The sequence below is a fragment of the Kogia breviceps genome, chromosome 19, assembly GCF_026419965.1.
Source record: "Kogia breviceps isolate mKogBre1 chromosome 19, mKogBre1 haplotype 1, whole genome shotgun sequence".
NCBI classification, from domain to species: Eukaryota; Metazoa; Chordata; class Mammalia; order Artiodactyla; family Physeteridae; genus Kogia; species Kogia breviceps.
In genome coordinates this window covers 26,749,520-26,767,501 of record NC_081328.1, presented here as the reverse complement: position 1 = coordinate 26,767,501, position 17,982 = coordinate 26,749,520, and the positions used below count along the sequence as shown (strand labels likewise).

The following is a 17,982-nucleotide window of genomic DNA, read 5'->3' as shown; positions in this document are numbered from 1 at the left end:
TACAGAGCAGGACCTTGAATACTCATCTGAGAAATTTCTTCATCAAGCAGTGGGGAGCTTTTGGATATCTTTGAGCAAAAAAAAAAAAGCATGTCAAAATACAGTATCCCTCCCGCTGTCATAAACATAATGCCATACACTTGCATTCGGTCCAGAAGAGTGTTCACCTGCATGTGTTCAAGATAATTGTATTCAACAACTCCAGACTTTCACCACCTGACCTTCAAAGCCAGGAGAAACTAGGTCATCAAGGTGTGTCCCCTTAACAAAACCACCTGAGCACCAGGGAGCAGTCAGTGCCAGAAGGCTCCTGCCACATTTAATTAAAGTCCTTGATAGAATGCATTTCATCGAGAGTGCTATGCTAGGCTTGTTTTGTTTTGCTTTGTTTTTCCAAGGTTTAGGAAAGGCTTCGTGCCTATCTTTCCACTCTAGTTTAACATGGTTTAAACGACATGAACCGGAGATATTTCTGGCTAGAGTTACGGTGTAGAGTCCTATCTGCTCAATATTCACAGAATTCAAGCAGTAACATTATTTGCATTGTATTATTGCTAACAGTTACGCAGCCTGAGAATGTACACAATGCCTGGTATATAGCTGGTGCTCAAAATATGTTAAACAAATATTTAACAACTGATCTGATAAATATGTAACACACATTTAACAACACATTATAAAATTCCTGACCCAAGGCATTGATTTCCTAATTATAATGGCATATAAGTCTTGTAGAATAAACGTAATTCATATTATTCTTCAGGAGTCATGAAAAAAAAAATGATGTGATAAAAAATATAACTCTTTTAGTTCAGTTAGGAAGAAGCATCATGCCCACTTGAGAGAAATACAATTGAGATGTTCTTGCCAATGAGACAAGGAAAGGTGGGCCATCTGGAACTGCAGTAACAGTAACTGCCACGGAAATAACCATTTAAGAAGTTTCAGCAGCAATGAGTATTTATTATTTTGAATAAAATGTACATTAAACTTTAATATAAAAATCATCAAAAGTGCTATATTGGATTATTTTAATATTAATTTATCCCCACATGTCATCGAGTAGCTACACATTTTACGTTTTTTTTTAAAACTTCTGACACAGCATTACGATCATCTAAAAACTGCCCAACGTTAAAACATAAAAAATATTAGTTTATTCTTCAAGAAAAGTACCACCAGTGATGAGTTACTGAAAGTGAAAAATAAAAGAGATGCTAGAGAATCAACTTTTTGGAAAAAAAAATGATCACAGAATTTCACAGGAGTATGCAAAGTTCAAGGCAGTTTAGACTCCCAGCAGAACATTTTTATGATATAACATGCTAATAGCATGGGTTATCTATTTTGGAGGCAGGTTGCTGGTGTGCCAGAACTCATCTTCTCTTGCCTGCTTTCCAAGGTGAACCAATGTTGTCTAATGCCGTGCACCTCCCATGACCCCTAAAATGTGTAATGTAGAGGAAAAACTGATTTTTCAGTCTTAGAAATAGCCCTTAGAGTTAAGTTTGTCATCGAAGACACAAGTCATCGCTCACAGACGAGAACCCCATCCATCCTCCACCCTCAGGCCACCCCCATGCCTCTGGTCTGCGGCAATGCCAAGTCCATCCTCTCCCACACCAGTCCTGGGTGCATTGGCTGACGAAGTGAGAGCAGGTCCTTCAGACCACACATTCCGTTTGGTCTCAGTCCTAAGCAAACAAGCTTCTCTGATTTGCCACGAGAGCCGTCTGACTCTCCCGCCTCGTGGCTTTCTTGCTCCTCTGTCTCACCTTCCAGCACAGGGCGCTGGAGGCTAACAAAAAAAGTCCCAATGATAGAAGGACCAGACCTAAGATGGAGATGATGGAGCCATGGGAATTGAAGCTGTAAGCCACGGCAGTGACCGCTATCCCGGCGATGAGGACGACCACGGCGAAAGGAATGATGCAGCGGTAACAGGAGAGTTCAGTGCCCCCCGTGGCGGCTGTCAGCTGAATCTCATTGACCAGGGGTACCATGGTGACCATGACTTCACCATTGGAACTCTTCTCCATTGCCACTGGCTTGGGAGACTTCGGGGTTCCCAGGATCTCCTTTATGGGCTCTTCGGTCATTTTTACAGTTTGTCTCCTAGCTGAGTTCACAGACTAGACCTGGGAGGTCTCACCAGGGTGGAAGCTGTGGAGGAGAAGACAGGAGATGCCGGTTAAATGCATCAGAGTAAGCCCCACAAGTAGGCGTAAAGCGCTGGGGGAAAGACCACTGTGTTCTTTTCTAGGAGGCATGGATGCCTGTGAACATCAACTTTAATATATTTTTTTTCCTAATTGTTTGCATTCTCTTTGCATTGAGAAGAAAGCAAGATAAAGCAGAGAACCATAAAGAAAGGGAAGATATAAACAGCAGGAAGCACTTTACAGTGCTTAGTACACTCTGGCTGTCTGCAAATGTTTTACAAGCTTTTCTGCTTTGTCTATTGCTTTTCTTTCCTCTAGACACACAGAGAAGCCTCAATCTTAATCCCAAAACAGCCTCATTCAAGAGGAGAACACGTTATAAACAACACTTCGCACAGTCCCTTCCACGCTCACAGCAACCTAGACTCTGCCGGCGTTTCCGGGCATAACATGCATTCTTTCCAAACTATTGCCCATTCACTGCGCACCAAAGCAACGTCAAGACCAGCAATCAGTGTACAAATGATGTTCTTCTACATCAGCTGACAGTTAACGAATCTTTATTGTTGTAACTATTAAATACAGTGAAACATGAATCCTGGGTCCATGATGGGGGTGCAGTTCGGCAAAAATTCAGGGACAATAAGGCTAGGATTTGTGATATAAAATGTGGCAATATCCTCTGAACCGTTTGAAAAGGGGAAAAGAAGAAAAATAACAATTTTGGGGACAAAATTTTGTGTTTTATGTTAAAGAGATCAATTATTACGATAATTAGCTGTCAATTCACAAATTTTCCATTAAACTCAACAAGGAATTTTGATATTATACGTACCACATGTTTTTAAAAAAATAAGCATACTAGATAAGCATAAAGATTTACAAGTTCATTTTTACCCCACGCTGCTGTGTATAAAAACTTGCTGCGCTGCGCTGTATCTTTCTAAATATTTTGAATCTGAACATTTCAGGGTGAAATCTGAGACTCTCAATCAAAAGCCTCTGGTTGAAACGCCATCTACGAGAAATCAGTGAACACCCTTCTCTTGCTCAGACACGGTAAGTCATTCTCCTTTACCGTCGAGAAGTGATCCAGCAGCTAAAGGGTTGAGCAGTTATAGTTACTGAAAGCATTTAAAGGAAGATACTGGAGATGATTTCAGTGAGATGAATACTTTGATCATATTAAGCACCCACTGAAAACTAATTCAACACTAAATCAAACCTCACAGTTTCTTCCTTGCTCTGGGAGGTCAAAAATATCACTCCTTGTGCAATGAACTAAAAGTTAGAGCTGCCTATTTGCATGGGATTTTTAATCACCAAATTAATCACCGCTGTTCAATGATACCTTAAATACTGGCTAGGCCAGTAAAAGGATATTTGAGATTCTGTCTGAAAGAAAAAATATCTTCACCCCAAAGCTGAGACTTCAGCTAACCTGAAAATGAAGCTCCATCCCCCAAAGGCTTACACTGACCCGTACCTCAGAGAGAAGCAATCCATTACCAGGGAGACCACTGGACTTGGGAGGGAAGGAACAGCAGCGTCTGAGCTTCTTCTGCGACCTCTGGGAAGACAGCCTGTAACAGCACGTCTGTCAATAAAGTGACAGGACAGGGATCTCCTCTGGGGAAAAGAAAAGTTATAAAATACTATATGGTAGCTTTTAGATCCTGGAGCTCTTTCTTTTACTCTACCTCTTCCTAAATGACGCTTGTCTTTCCCTCTCTCTCTTTTTATTTCCTCCCCTGCCGGTTGCCCCTCCCTACCATTTTTTTTTTTTTTTTTCTTCGTTCTTTTCCTTGCCAGCAGATTCCGAGTTTTGGCTTCCCCCAGCTCTGCTCAGTGACATGATAAGTCAGAATCATTCTAGAGTCCCTAGAGACAGGAGGCAGCTTTTACTTTTATTTCTCTTGCAGCATTTACTGAGTGCACTGCTTTGCATTACTCATTTTTTCCCCAGCCAACCTCCAGATCTTCCTCCCGCCCAGCAGGCATTTTCACAAGAAAATCCCAGAGTCAGCGTTGCAGACCCAGCTGAGGGGACAGAACCAAAGGGATAGACACTTTTAGGGAGGGAGGAACAGCTGTGAAGTCATTGAGCAGCTGAATCCAGCCTCTAAGCCAGCAAAAAAATCTATGTTCCCAGGTTTCCCGAGTATTCTTTCTTCCTATACGTGTGCTGGCCATCTGAAGCTTAAACCACCCTCCCTCATTTGATGTTAATTCATTTAGGAACAAGGGTGGGAGATACAAATGTCTGTGACTAAGGGGGAAACACAGTCATTTTGATTTAAACATGATTACTACTCGTGCTAGGAAGTAACTTCGGCAATGCTGAAATCATCATTACCATCACTGTCATTATAGAGCACCTGCAAGGTTCATGCATTAACATTAATTCTCACCAGTTTACAAATGAGTTTATAGATAGTTTATAAATGAGGCTCAGAGAGGTTAAGTAATCTGACAAAGTTCACGCAGAGAGAAACCCTTGGTTTGAACTCTAGGCTTTAAGGAGCACACAAATTTTGTAAGGAGCTTGTTAAATGTAGATTGATTTAATAGGTCTGTAGCAAGCTCCTGGTTGATGTCAATCTGCAGATCCTTGACCCACTTAAAGGAGCAAGGTATTTTAAATATTCAAATGTATATGGCTTGACATGTCACACTCTCAAACAATAAAGGTCTATTTCCCACCCCTTGTCTGCAAATGGACTTAGAGCTTTAGACTTTCTTACAGATAAGCTATTTAAAATTTTAAAGTCCCAGGTTGTCTTCTGGAGGGAAAATTGAGATAATACTGGGTGACTATTATAAGCTCACCCCTATACTTCTGTAGCGAAAAGTTATCCATCCTCTATTTTTAATCTATACAAGTTTGAATAATATCTTTTTAATTGATACAACTAATACTACAAATATAAAGTAAATCTTCAAAGAGATTTGTTTTCCTTCTTTCTCTCCAGTTGTTAGATTTCTCTAACTTCTGGTGGAGGGCATGGATGTTCTCAGGCATCTCACCTCTGTTCTACGATAGCCCACTCTTTCCATCCTTGTCTAGAAATCATACCTTGGTGATTTTGTCATAAAGGGAGAGGGACCAGAAGTCCTTTTTTTCTAGAATGGAAATCAGAGAAAGGGCTTCTTCATTAAAAAGAACGTTGAAAATTTCCTGAGGTCTGGCTGAGTTGGGGGACCCCAGCCTGCTGAGGATGATGCGTACCTGGAGGGCCTCGGCCACGACTATACTATCCTCAGACTTTAAAAATGTGGGATGTAAAGGGACACATTCATCCTCCAGGAGAAGTGCTGTCACTTGGTGTTTGAGAAGGGGTACTTAGAACTACGGCATTTCAGCACTTGCCAGCAATGCCCTGGGAGGACAGGGATATTGGGAGCCACGGGCCACATAATTGGAGGTTCGTGAGAAGCTCCTTATGAGAGCAGCAGTCTTCCCATTGTGAACTGTGGCCTTCGGGGGCAATTCCTCTTGACTCTCTAGCAGGGGCTGCTTTCTCCCCAACATAATCCAATAACCCCACTGAAGCTTTGAATATCATCGCCCTTTCCTGTTGACCATGTTCCCCCATTGTCAAAGTCAAAGGTACATGATTTGAACTCCTTCCAGAGAGAAGCCAGAGGGATCTACCTTTTCTTGATGGTGACCTCTTGGCTGAACTTATAATGAAGGACAGTGAATGCATCTGTGCACTGGGAGCAGGCTTGGTCTGTCGTTATTGCTCCTAATACCCAAGCTTTCCTCAGCCTTTTGAGGCTTCAGATGTTACATTCACCCTAATTCTTCTTCAGAGTATGTGCATCTGCCCAGATACACAGATGCACATCTTCAGATTGCTAGTAGACAACTGATGGTTTGTACTGATAACTACAGAGAAGTAGAAAGCTTTGGGATAAAGCAGAAATTATATCTAAAGAATAGATACCTATCATTATACCCAAGAACACCTGCAGTTTTAAATGATTCTTACCTCTTCAAATTAAAATTCAAAGAATTCCTAGTGATCAATGCCTGATGTCTTTGAATGATTTGTCCTCCCTCCTCTCTGCACCTATAAGATATTAAACATTCCTGAGAGTGCCTTAAGAGACACCTGCCCCCAAATGCAAAATCTCATTCACAAAGCAACCAGCCTTCTTTCTGCAAGACTTCTTTCAGAAGGGAGAGGAAATCTTTCTGGTTCTTTTTAAACAGAAGGCACCAGGAGATTCCTTTAAGCTTGGAGAACTTTTCAGAAAGCTTCTAATTCATGAATTAAATCTACAGCCTGCTACCCCACCCCACCCCTCCAAAGACATTCCACATTTCTTTCCCAGTTTCAAAAACCAAGGCAAAGATCCTTACCTTTCCCAGACAGAATTGGACTGACACAGCTGCCAGCTCCCGGCCAGGCCAACAGCTAGCCAGAGACGGTGATGCAAATCACTATGCTAGGGACTGTAAACAAAGTACTCACCAAGGCTTAAACACAATTAAGGGACCAGAGAAAAATTGATGAGAGGAAATTCCTCAAGTGCTGTTGTAGTTTCTTCCATATTTCCCTCTATGAAAATGGAATCCATGTATTTTTCTTTAAAGGGACCCAGGTTTGGAAAGAGTGTCCTCCTTTGTTTTTCTTTCTTTGTATCCTCATTCGGGCTTCCATTTTCAAGGTTTTCCCTATCCAAAGCCCCCATTCTGATAATATCCCTCTGTAATACTGTGAACCTGCAGAAAAGAATTTGTAATACTTGTTCTATACTTCTAGGAGGGTGTGGGGTTGGGAGAGTATGTGCAGTGAGGAGTGAAAAGGCAAATTAATTTTTTCACCATAACAAGCAAGTAATAAGAGGAGTAAAGGAAGAAGAGATCCAATGATGTCTAAATGGCATTTGGTTCCTTGTGTGGACCCTCTCCCTAAAGCCAGAGGAGAGGTCTTATCAGTGCTGTTCATCAGAGGGGGGCAAGGCACCATGGAAATGTTGGTACACGGGAAAAATCACATCTCTGAGCAACTGAGCTAAACTTCCACCAAAGGCATCATAAAAAGCAGAATTAGGAACACTTGCTTTTCTGGAGAAAATTCCCCCCAATTTAAAAAAATCTCGTTTTACTTAGAAACAAGCCAGAAACAAAGTTATTTAGGGAAGGGAGATATAGAAGTGGAGGAGGACAAGGAAAATCATGAGTACCATGACCAAGAGGAGATTTTGCCTGTTTCCCTTCAGTAGAAGCCAAAAGGATTCAGTTTCTCAATTAGAAAGAGTACTATTTTGTTCTTACCATTGGGTCGATGTTGTTGAAGACCTGGACATTTCTCCTTTGGGAACGCACAAGCTTTTCATTTTGTGAAGAGCGCCCCCATGTGCATTCAATTACTCTCCCATATTTACTTTCAGTTTGCTTTTGCTTGGTGTGGTTGATTTGGCTAATTTTCAGCAGGCCTGAAGATGCCAGTTCCTCCCAGTTCTCTGTCCAGTCACCACATGCCTTTGATCTCCGTCATCACCCAGTCCAATTGGATTCGGTGAGATTTGGGAAGCTGGCCAATTTTTCTTCTTTTCAATGCTTCTTTTAAGGGTGTGTCTGCATTTAAGCTCTGAAATCATGGACATTTTGGAAAGTGATCTGTGCTTGTGTGTTCATTTTGGATAACAGGTCATATTATTTCTACTCCTACCCCTGCCCCAAAGCACTTCTCTTTGAGGTCTAGGACATCAAATAGGGAGATCTGATAGTAACAAGTAGAATAATGGGTATGCCTCAGATGTAAGTATACATTTTACTATTTGCTGGTCAATTTTAAGGTACCCCAAACTCATAAAATCCACACAGATATAGAAAGGAAAACACATCTTTTAGATGTGCACTCTGGTCAACATTCTCTTACCCGTTTTGTTCTGAGTCACTATGAAAGATTGCAGAAACATAAAAAAAACCAGAATTGCTGAAATCAAATAACACGGTGGGACCTTAGGGAAGAATGAATAAACTATCTTTCACTTCATCAAGAACTAATTGTCATTCTGGCCTCAGATGAGAAGAGCTGGTTTTCTTGTTTCAAAATCTGAGTATATACTAAAACAGCTATGATAACATCCCCATGTATCTGGCACAATCCTTTATATTTGTGTACATTATTTTTTTGGAGGCCTAAGATGAGGAAGCTCAGAGATAAAGACTTATAGCAAATTGGACTGACACTTTCCCAAGACAAGTGCACAGCACTTGGGTCAGCTTCCCCTACTGGTCTATGGATCATGTATTCAGGGGCTTGTATGGCCCACCATTTTTGCCTTTTCCAGAGAAGGAAAGGGAGGGACAACAGTACCCTCCCCGCTTTGCCCTTCCTCTTGACCCCTGATAATATGGGACCTTTTTACAGAAGCAATCTCCCCCTAGCCTCTGGTGACAATGTCACTTGTCCATAAAATGATGTGCACGAACATCATGTGACCCCAATCCACACCAAATCAGCACAACATTTCTAGGTTTCAACATCTGTCTGGTCCTGGGGATTTGAAACCACCCTGTAACAAGTAAAATTTTCTAAAAGTTAATAATTGACAATGTTCTGTAAGGGTCAGTTAGCTTCTCTTGTTCCATATTCATAGAGCAGAACTTACCTTCTGACCTGATTCGCCGTATCCCAGTTGTGTAGCTCTGGTCTTGAAATGACTGTCATGGGATGGGCTCACCAGTCTGACCCTCCTCCACATATGAAACATTCAGTTGAAACCATAGATTTTAAGCTCTGTGCTTAAGTAAGAGGGATGTTGAGTTTATTCTCACAAGTAGATTTTGTTATCTCCAGGTTTTAGAGAAAGAAATGGGGGTGTAGAGGGTGTCACTATCCCCAGGTCTAACTCCAGGCTGCCTCATTCTGAGTCGACCTACATGATACACCCAGTTTGAAGAGGAGAGAACACAATAAGGCTTATCAATCATCTAATATGCACCACTGATATACAGACCCTGTCTCAGGTCTTTGTATTTTTATTTTACTAGTGAGGAAACTAAAACTCAGCAGTGTTAAGTCCTTAACTTGCCTGGGGTGCACTGATGCTTACTACACACCTTTTGGGTGCCAAGAACTTGTTGAATGTTCTAGTTGAGCATATAGAAACCAGTAAGTAAAGCATGATTTCTGCTCTCAGGGAGCTTACAGTCCAAGACAGGAAAGCCACAGGTAATCTTTCTGCTAGAGGGAATACCAAACTGCTATGGGAGACCCCTGGAAGATGAAACCAGTCTGGTCCAGGTGGGAGGGAAAGCTTCATGGTAGACTGGTACTTGGCAGTGTAAGTAGGGAGGGAGAGAAGGTGATTCTAGTTGGAAGGAACAGCCTATATATAAACGTAGCTCAGAAAAGTGCAAATCTGCAGAGATCTTTGAGTAGCCTGTGTGGTTGAATTTGAGAGAGCATGGGGCAGACAGGGAGCAGTCCAAATAAGAATGGAAATGGTTGCTGGTGAGATCATTGCCTCAGAGTTGAGTCTGGACTTCATTTTGAGAGCAATGTGGGTTTTGAATAGGATGGCATGGTCGGCTCTGTGCTTTGTCAGTAGTAGCCTGACATTAAAGTGTTGGGATGCACAGGGCCGGGGGCGGGGGCCTGGGGGTAGGGGGTCAAAACGGGGAAGCCAGAAAGTGTGCAAATAAGAGAACCTTTGTGACTGTCCACATGAGAGTGCTGGGCGCCTGATAATGGAAAATGCATACAGGTGGGGAGTCGCTACAATGGGTAGAATCGGTAAAAGTTGGCAGTGGATTTCACAGGGTAAAATTACCAAGGGAGAGGGGTTTGTAAGGTTTTTAAGCCTAAGTAATTAATAGTTTGGTGATACTGTCAGCAGAAATAGAGGGCAGGGTGTGGAGGGTATACACTTAGTTTGGTTAGCATAGCTATCCATTTCTCCAACAGAGAGGCAAACGCTAGAGAAAGTGGCATTACTGCCTGACTACTAATTTGTGAAGCATTGTCTTAGTTGCCAAATAATGCTGTCATAGTCTCATAGATGAATTTTCCACTAAAATTGTGACTGAATTTATAATTCATTTCATGCAAACACACAAAATTACAGATACATATGCTATATACATACATGGTTTGAGATTGCTAACTTTCTGCCTGGAACAAGAACTCAATATTTTAAGAATTCTGATTTGAGACTTTAAATGTACTGACTATATGCAAATAATATATTGATTCAATTTTAAAGTTTAATTTTAAACTCCTCAAAAACAAGAGCATAAGTATGCAGTTCTTTTTGTACAGTGTCTAGCATGAAAAAAGCACCTCAAAGATGTTTTCTGGGAATGACAATGTTTTCTTCTCCCATTGATCACTACTCCAAGGGGTCGTATAGGGAGTTCCAATCACTTCACATTTGGAGAAACAGCCTTTGTCTGTTATTAAATTTAATTTTAATTAATTTAAATTAAATTTTATGTTACCCCATGAGTTAAAGCTTTACAAAAAAATGGCAGTCCCAATCCACTATGGATTTCTTTAGAAATGTCCTGTTTTGGGCCTCATGCATTGTAAGCAAGCCTTCGCATTAGGCTTTACCAAGAACATGTTGACTGGAAAATCTCCCATAAGTTCCTGAAGGATAGTATTAGTAACTATATGTGTAAGGAAAGTTTTTGCCAAATAAATAAACAAGTAAAAGGATGCCTCTACATTGAAATCAGATATAAACTTGAAAACTCAGATCATTTTTCAAATGGATTATTTCAAAGTGTCCAGCTATTTAGTGCTAATTACATTAGTTATTCAGTTATAATTGAATTACTCAATTATTATTTGCATTTTCCAGTATTCTTTGGATGGTGGGTACCCTGTAGACCTAACAAGAGGTTGTACTTAATAATAAACAAATATTTATTGAACATTTAGTTTGTTATATACTTTTTAGAGATTTATTATTTCATTTAATACTCATAAATGATCCAAGAGGTAGCTGCCAGACAGTCCCATTATATAAATGAAGAGATTAGGGACTTGTTTTGGGAAGTCACCATTTCGAAGATGGTGAAGCCCAGAACTGGAACCAAAGCCTGTTTGACTCCAAAGTTTATCCCTACGCATTATTGTTTCTGTGTTCAGATGATATGCATGTTTTCTGTTGCTCATAGGAGTTTATACTCATCCCAGAATAAACTTGGGTTTAGAAAAATTTATTTTGCCAGAAGAAACATGCAATCACCTTCCCACAGAACCCCTGGAGTGACCCATTGATGAGAATAGGATCAGCTCAAGAAACTGTTTGGAAATATTTTTATCCACTTAAAAAGTCTTTGGTGTTCACAACGTGGGTGGGTAGTGGGAAAGGGAACCATTTGCCCAGCTGAACTGAGGTCAAACTAGAACTATTTATCTTAGGAACTTATCTTATGGAACAATGCAGAGAACAGATCCTTTGCTTTCTTTCTTTAGATAAAAATTTTAAAGTCTTGCTTCACAAAGGAGATGGTACCTTGCTGTCTCCTTGTTTACTTAAGTAAACTATACAGGAAATGGGCATTATTGTCTTTGTAAAAGCACTTGTAAAACTTGATAAAACTAATGATCCGAAGACAGTGCATGGCCACAGAATGAGAACACGATGTTTCTTCCATCGTGCACACTGAGGGCGTCAAGTCCACTTTGAACTCCAACTGGCCAGTGAGCCTGGTCAGTAAATCTGCCATCGATATCTTTGGATGACTTCCATTTGGAGGGGCTCGATGGTCTCAGGGGAACATCTCTCCCCTGACTATTTCTATTTATCTTCTAAGTTAAACTTAGTTTGGAAAGGCTTCTTTACAGCTCTGATACGACTTGTTCTTTCTTTCTAGGGTTACAGGGTAAGGTTTTGGACCACTTCCACAACAAAATTAACATTTCTGACTCTACATTCTTGTTGTGCAATGAAAACAGCCATAAACTGAAAGTGAGGAAACTTGGGTTTGAATCTTTTTTTTTTCCTTTTTGTTGACCTTAGGCAAGACACCCAACCTCTGAGGGTCCCATTTGTCAGATATCAGGGTCCCCTCTGTAGGTTCTTTACTATTCTTTCCTTTTATTCTATTTTAAAAATCCTATTTGGGGTCCTATAATTTCCCATATCATTATCAGAGAACGTAGATGAGACAACTTGGGAAAATAGCTAACACAACTACCTTAGCTACCAGGAAATCTCTTTAAAAAAATATTCCCTGGTGCAGCATCTGTCAGCAAAGTCATTGACCTCTTACTGTGGATATTCATCTATTTCCCTGAGAGGAGAGTTGCAGACATCTGGCTCAGAGACAGACTGCAGTGCAAAGGTTTCCTCCAGTTCAAATCAGAAATTCTAGGATTGCAGTGTTTACACACTAATTTCCACTCTTGCTGATCCAAAGCCAATGTAGTAAGAAGTGTGAGGTATCCACAGAAATAAGTTAAGCCATAGATGGCAAGTTGAATTTGGAAGGCAAGCATCAGGGGGCAGAATTCCAACTGGTGGAGCCTTACTCTGCTGTGACTGACATGATGAGATACAAGTCCGAGATCTCAGCTCACATCTTAATGTGACAGGGCACAGGAGCAGCCAGGTTTAGGGAAGACTGGTGGGAAAGCCCAAGGGTGAGTCTCTCTGGGAACAGGAAGCAGGTACTGCTGTACCAATAAGGCTTTGGGACACAGAATTTTTCAAGTTGGAGAAGCAATTGAGCTTCCCAGGGGCTGCCAAGAGTGTGTCACATGGAGCGTGCACTTCCTTAGTGCTTCTCCTGTCCCAGGTCACAGAATCCAGAAGGGAGGAGCTGTGCTGCTTTATGACTTGCATTGACACAGATTCCTATATAAGCACCCAGTTCAGATCCTCACATTATGGATTAGAGCAGAGACAGGGATGAATCTATAAATTCCTCTCTTTCTGAAATTCCTTTTTGTTTTCTTTGTGGTAGGAGTATAATTGTACCACCATCAAATATATCCTGTATACCAGTGAGCAGTTGGACTACCTGCGTGAGAATTGCACAGAGCACTTACAAACAAAAATACGTGTTTCAGGGTTCTACCTAGACCTACTGTATCATTGCATCGGGATGTTTGGGGTGTGTGTGTGTGTGTGTGTGTGTGTGTGTGTGTGTGTGTGTGTGTTGGTAGGTCAGGAATCTGCATTATTTATGCATATCCCCAATGAAGTTTGAGATCCTCTGCTTGACACTAATATAGCAAACTATTGAGTATGTGCACTTAACCACATGGTTCTCTGGTTAAAACCGTCAATGGTTCCTTTTCATTGAAGGGTCAGCTTCAGCTTAGATCAAATTTCAAATACAATACACTATTTCATGTTCCTCTGGCCTGTTGGTTCTTACCTATACTCAGGATGATGTCTACTCATTTTTCCTGATACCTCAAGCATCTCCTACTTCCCTGATAAGTCCTCCTCTGTCATTGGACCAGGCAGACCTGGATTTCCTTCCACTGTGTCCCTATATTGTTCTATGCTAGGGTGTCTCGACCTAGGCACTTTAAAAAATATATATATATATATATATTTATTTATTTATTTACTTATGGCTGTGTTGGGTGTTCGTTTCTGTGCGAGGGCTTTCTCTAGTTGCGGCAAGTGGGGGTCACTCCTCATTGCGGTGCGCGGGCCTCTCACTATTGTGGCCTCTTTTGTTGCAGAGCACAGGCTCCAGACGCGCAGGCTCAGTAATTGTGGCTCACGGGCTCTAGAGCGCAGGCTCAGCAGCCATGGCGCACGGGACTAGTTGCTCCGCGGCATGTGGCGTCTTCCCAGACCAGGGCTCAAATCCGTGTCCCCTGCATTGGCAGGCGGATTCTCAACCACTGCGCCACCAGGGAAGCCCAACCTGGGCACTTTTGACATTTGGGGCTGGGTAATTCTTTGTTGTGGGTGGCTGTCCTGTTCACTGATGGATGTTAACATCATTCTTGGCTCTACCCACTAGATGCCAGGAGCAACTCCCGAGCTGTGAGAACCAAAAATGTCTTCACGCACTGCCAAATGTCTCTTGGGGGGCAAGATTGTACCTGGTTGAGGACACTGCTCTACACTTACAAATATCATAGCCCTAGCCAAATAATGTGGAAAGTTTCTGCTTGCTAGTTTATCTCCTCTGAGATTCTGAGAGTTCAAGGGTAGGGGGTTTGCAAAATGTATCCTTGTGTCCCCTGTGCCCAGGCATAGCACCTGATGCACAGTAGGCATGTAATACACATTTCCTGAGCAAAACTTTATTGAGGTACTAGATGTCAGAAGACCTGGATTTTAGCTTATCTTGGTTGGCTCTACGGTTTAAAATGTGGTGACTCTGGACACATCAATTAGCATCTCTGTGCCTCAGTTTCCCTCATTGGAAACATCAGCATTGTGCCTTCGGCTTGTATGTGGATGGAATGTGAGTGGGTCTATGCAAGTGTAAAGTGCAGAAAGAAGCCTAGTCAAGGCAACGTGTCCTGAGGAAGACATGCTGCTGTCCTGTTTTTATCCTCCGGGCGCAAAGTCTGGGTAGCACTGAAAATTCAGGTCTGTGCAAAGAATACAATGTTTTATAACAATATCTAGAGGATTTCTTTAATGTGGAACACTATAAATACAAGAAACTTTGTTAAACTGATTGAACTTGTGATATGGAAAGAGACTACCAGAAAGACTAAACATAATGCTGTACAACACACTATAGAAACCCTAGAGTTTCAACTCCCTGCCCCCAGATACACTTGTGTGGGTCTGATAAAGACCCAGACAGGCCTAAGGGAGCCTTTTCTGCTCTAGGTCTGTCTGGTGTTCTGTGGCCTCCAGGAGCTGCCAAACCCATTCTTTGAGCCCTATTCCATTCTGTGTTGGGACTGTGGCTTCCTTGTTTCCTGACCTTTAATATCAGTGGCAGGAAATTAGCAGGTTTTGGATCTGCAACAGCACAGAACATGTGGCAGCAATAGGGAGTCTCATCCACTCTTTGTAAAGATTTTTTTCCTCTAATACACCCTATGGAATGCCTCTCCAGTTATTTATTACCTTCAGAAACCTCTCTCTCTCATTCTGCTTACCTACTTTTATGACTTCCTTTTTCACCCTGGGCATGCCATCACTCTTGCCTCCATGCTCTCCCAGCACTGTGGTGGGCTGGTTTATAGATCTCCCTCCCTTCTTTTAGCAGAATGAATTAGTTTCCAGGTTGAGCTCAGCTGGGAAAAACCTCTGTCACATGGAAATGTGGGCTGATACGTGCGCGCGAGCGTGTGTGTGTGTGTGTGTGTGTGTGTGTGTGTGTGTGTGTGTGTACCACCATCAACTCTCCTCCAGCTGCAACCGGCCAGGACTTTCCCAGTAACCATTTCATGCCCCAAACATGTAGGCTGCAAAAGCACTCACAAATTGTAAAACTATACAAACAAGTCAAAAAGACCTGAACACATATACTGCTAGGGCTGCAAGAGGGCTTGATAACCATTTAGTCTAGCTCTTCCGTTTTAAATTTGAGAACATTGAAGCCTGCACAGGTTAACTGACTCCCTCTTAGTATTTTCTTTGCAGTTTCTGACCATGTCAGAAAGCTACCATGAATCATTCCATTACTTTTTAAATGCATCACAGCTAATCTTTTTTTTTTTTTTTTTTTTTTTTTTTTTTGCGGTACGCGGGCCTCTCACTGTTGTGGCCTCTCCCGTTGCGGAGCACAGGCTCCAGACGCGCGGGCTCAGCGACCATGGCTCACAGGCCCAGCCGCTCCGCGGCACGTGGGATCCTCCCGGACCAGGGCACGAACCCATGTCCCCTGCATCAGCAGGCGGACTCTCAACCACTGCGCCACAAGGGAAGCCCAGCTAATCTTTATTTTCCAACCTTTTCTATACTTCATGATCATCTCTTTAAGCTTAAAATAATAATTTCCTTTCAATATAGGGCTTGGGGATATCTCATCTGAAAGAGGTGGTAGGTGTTTTTAACATAGTGAGTTCTGTGTATTTTTACAATAACACATGGTTTAGAGCAATGAATAGGACCTTTTTTCCCATACAAAATGACAATTATTCTGCTCCAAAATTTTTCTTACAATTTCTTTTAAAAACATCTTAGGCAGATTTCTGAGATTTGTTTGTAAGAAGATGGCTCTGGAGGATATTTGTCTGCTTATTAGCCACTAAAATTTTTCTATTTTGAGAATTTTAGAGAACTTATAGAATGGATGTACCTGTCTACTAGTTTATCTGAAGAACTCATGGACAGCTCTTTTTTTTTTTAAAGAATAAACAATCAATTTTATTGGGCTCCGACTAGGAATCCATGGGTCTTGAGGACCTCTGTGAATCTGTCAATTTTCATTTCTCTGTTCTTTTTGCCCTGCTTCCATAGCCTCATAAGCTGCTTCTTCTTCCAGTAATGGATCTTGGCCTTCTCCTTCCTCTTCTCCTCCAGGGTGGCTGTTACTGCCTGGGACTTCCAGACAACCTCCTGAGCCAGGTACCCTATGTTAGCAAACATTTTCATAGGCTTCACATGCACAACCTTGAGGTTAGTAGGAACCATCATCTGCTTTTTTTGTCATAGGGTGGTGTGATCCCATCAAACATCTTGAGGTGGTCCAGAGCAGCCTGGCCTCTCTTGCTCTTATGGGGCAGCACGCCTGTGGGCAGAGGACAGCAGCCCTGCTCAGTGGGGCACGTGAGGACCCTGCTGCCAGACCCAGGCAGGCAGACAGGTGACCTCAGATGGTAATGCGTTTGGAGTCATCTCATGGTTGGGGAACTCGAACATGAGTGAGAAAAGTCCTCCTCACCAGCCTCATGGACAGCTTTATTGAAAAGCTTGGCAGCCTGAGAATCCAGGATTGTTCATTGCTGATCAAAAACTGTGTTTCCTTGGGAACTCAGATCAGTAAAACAGTAAAATGAGGAGGGAGAGACTAGGATTTCAAACTTTTTTTGACCACCTGACTTAAAGAAAAAACTAAGAAGTAATAGTCCCTCCTTCCCAGGATCTCTTGTAGTTTTGTTTTTGAATCAACACCCGAAACAATGACCAGAAGCAAAAATCCACTGGTGCGTCCACAAGCAGGGTGCTGGGCCAGTCAGCTTCATCCTTCCTGCCCTGAGCTGTTCTCCTGCAGGTTCCAAGCCACTGCTGCGAGCCCCTAGAGCAGATAGAAAATGTAGGACCGAATGAGCAGACCTATGATGGCAAGAACCTCAGGATGAAAATATCCAGCACTGTGGACTCCTTGGCCAAAGAGGCCTCTAGATTCCAGAGAGATGTGAGCTGTGAGCACAGAGTTTGCAGTCAGTGGAGAGAAATGGCTCTTTCTTCCCCGTGCGGCTCAGCCCTCCTTTCCCCTGCCCCTCCCAGGGCCTGCAACTAGGGGTTGCTGCAGCTCCATCGGCAGCTTACTTCCCTCCTCCTTCATTTCCACAGCCGACCAATCACAACGCCTGGAGAAGGTAACCAGGGAACTGCTCCATATAGACCAGGCAGAAGTGAAGAGGTTTAATTTCTCCCTAGGAAGCCAGTCCCACCCCTTTGTATCTAAATGGAGTCTGCATGACATGCACATAGGAGGAGATCTGATCTGTATCCAGATGCCCTAGGAATGAATCCTACTGACTGCCTTTCTTCTCCCTTTTCCCACTCACGCACTCTGGGCAAATTATCTCAGAAAAATGACAGTTGGGAGTTGGATGGGCCGACCACTGGCAAGTAGTAAAAGTCATGTCATGGAAGACATGGACAAAGGTCCCATGTGGGTCTCAGCTGGCATCTCTGTGGATGGAGCTAACACGGATGGGAATGCCTAAGCTGTGCCAGATTCTGC

General features: G+C 42.4%; 1 protein-coding gene and 1 non-coding gene across 7 annotated transcripts; both read right to left on the bottom strand.

The window, feature by feature from the left end:
- Positions 1-942: 942 nt before the first annotated feature.
- On the bottom strand, positions 943-6,611 carry TMEM100 (transmembrane protein 100). 6 transcript variants are annotated; one of them, XR_010838230.1, is made up of 5 exons: positions 6,532-6,581; positions 6,158-6,238; positions 5,818-6,047; positions 3,649-3,791; positions 943-2,163 (listed from the first exon to the last, which is right to left on the bottom strand). XR_010838230.1 is itself a non-coding variant. In XM_067021494.1 (5 exons), the coding sequence occupies exon 5, from the start codon at positions 2,097-2,099 to the stop codon at positions 1,695-1,697; it is 405 nt and encodes a 134-aa protein (XP_066877595.1). In that variant the 5' UTR covers positions 2,100-2,163; positions 3,649-3,791; positions 5,818-5,989; positions 6,158-6,238; positions 6,532-6,581; the 3' UTR covers positions 943-1,694. The 6 variants fall into 6 exon arrangements, 4 of the variants coding, with proteins under 4 accessions (XP_066877595.1, XP_058904920.1, XP_066877597.1 ...); XM_067021494.1 differs by having other exon boundaries at positions 5,818-5,989; XM_059048937.2 differs by lacking the exon at positions 5,818-6,047.
- Positions 6,612-16,875: 10,264 nt separating this feature from the next.
- On the bottom strand, positions 16,876-16,960 carry LOC131747212 (small nucleolar RNA Z195/SNORD33/SNORD32 family). Its single transcript, XR_009332836.1, has one exon. It is a non-coding gene; the product is annotated as a small nucleolar RNA Z195/SNORD33/SNORD32 family (small nucleolar RNA).
- Between the last annotated feature and the right edge of the window lie 1,022 nt (positions 16,961-17,982).

Excerpts from the sequence above, each read along its gene's own strand:
- TMEM100 (XM_067021494.1), bottom strand. The coding sequence starts at position 2,099 with ATGACCGAAGAGCCCATAAAGGAGATCCTGGGAACCCCGAAGTCTCCC.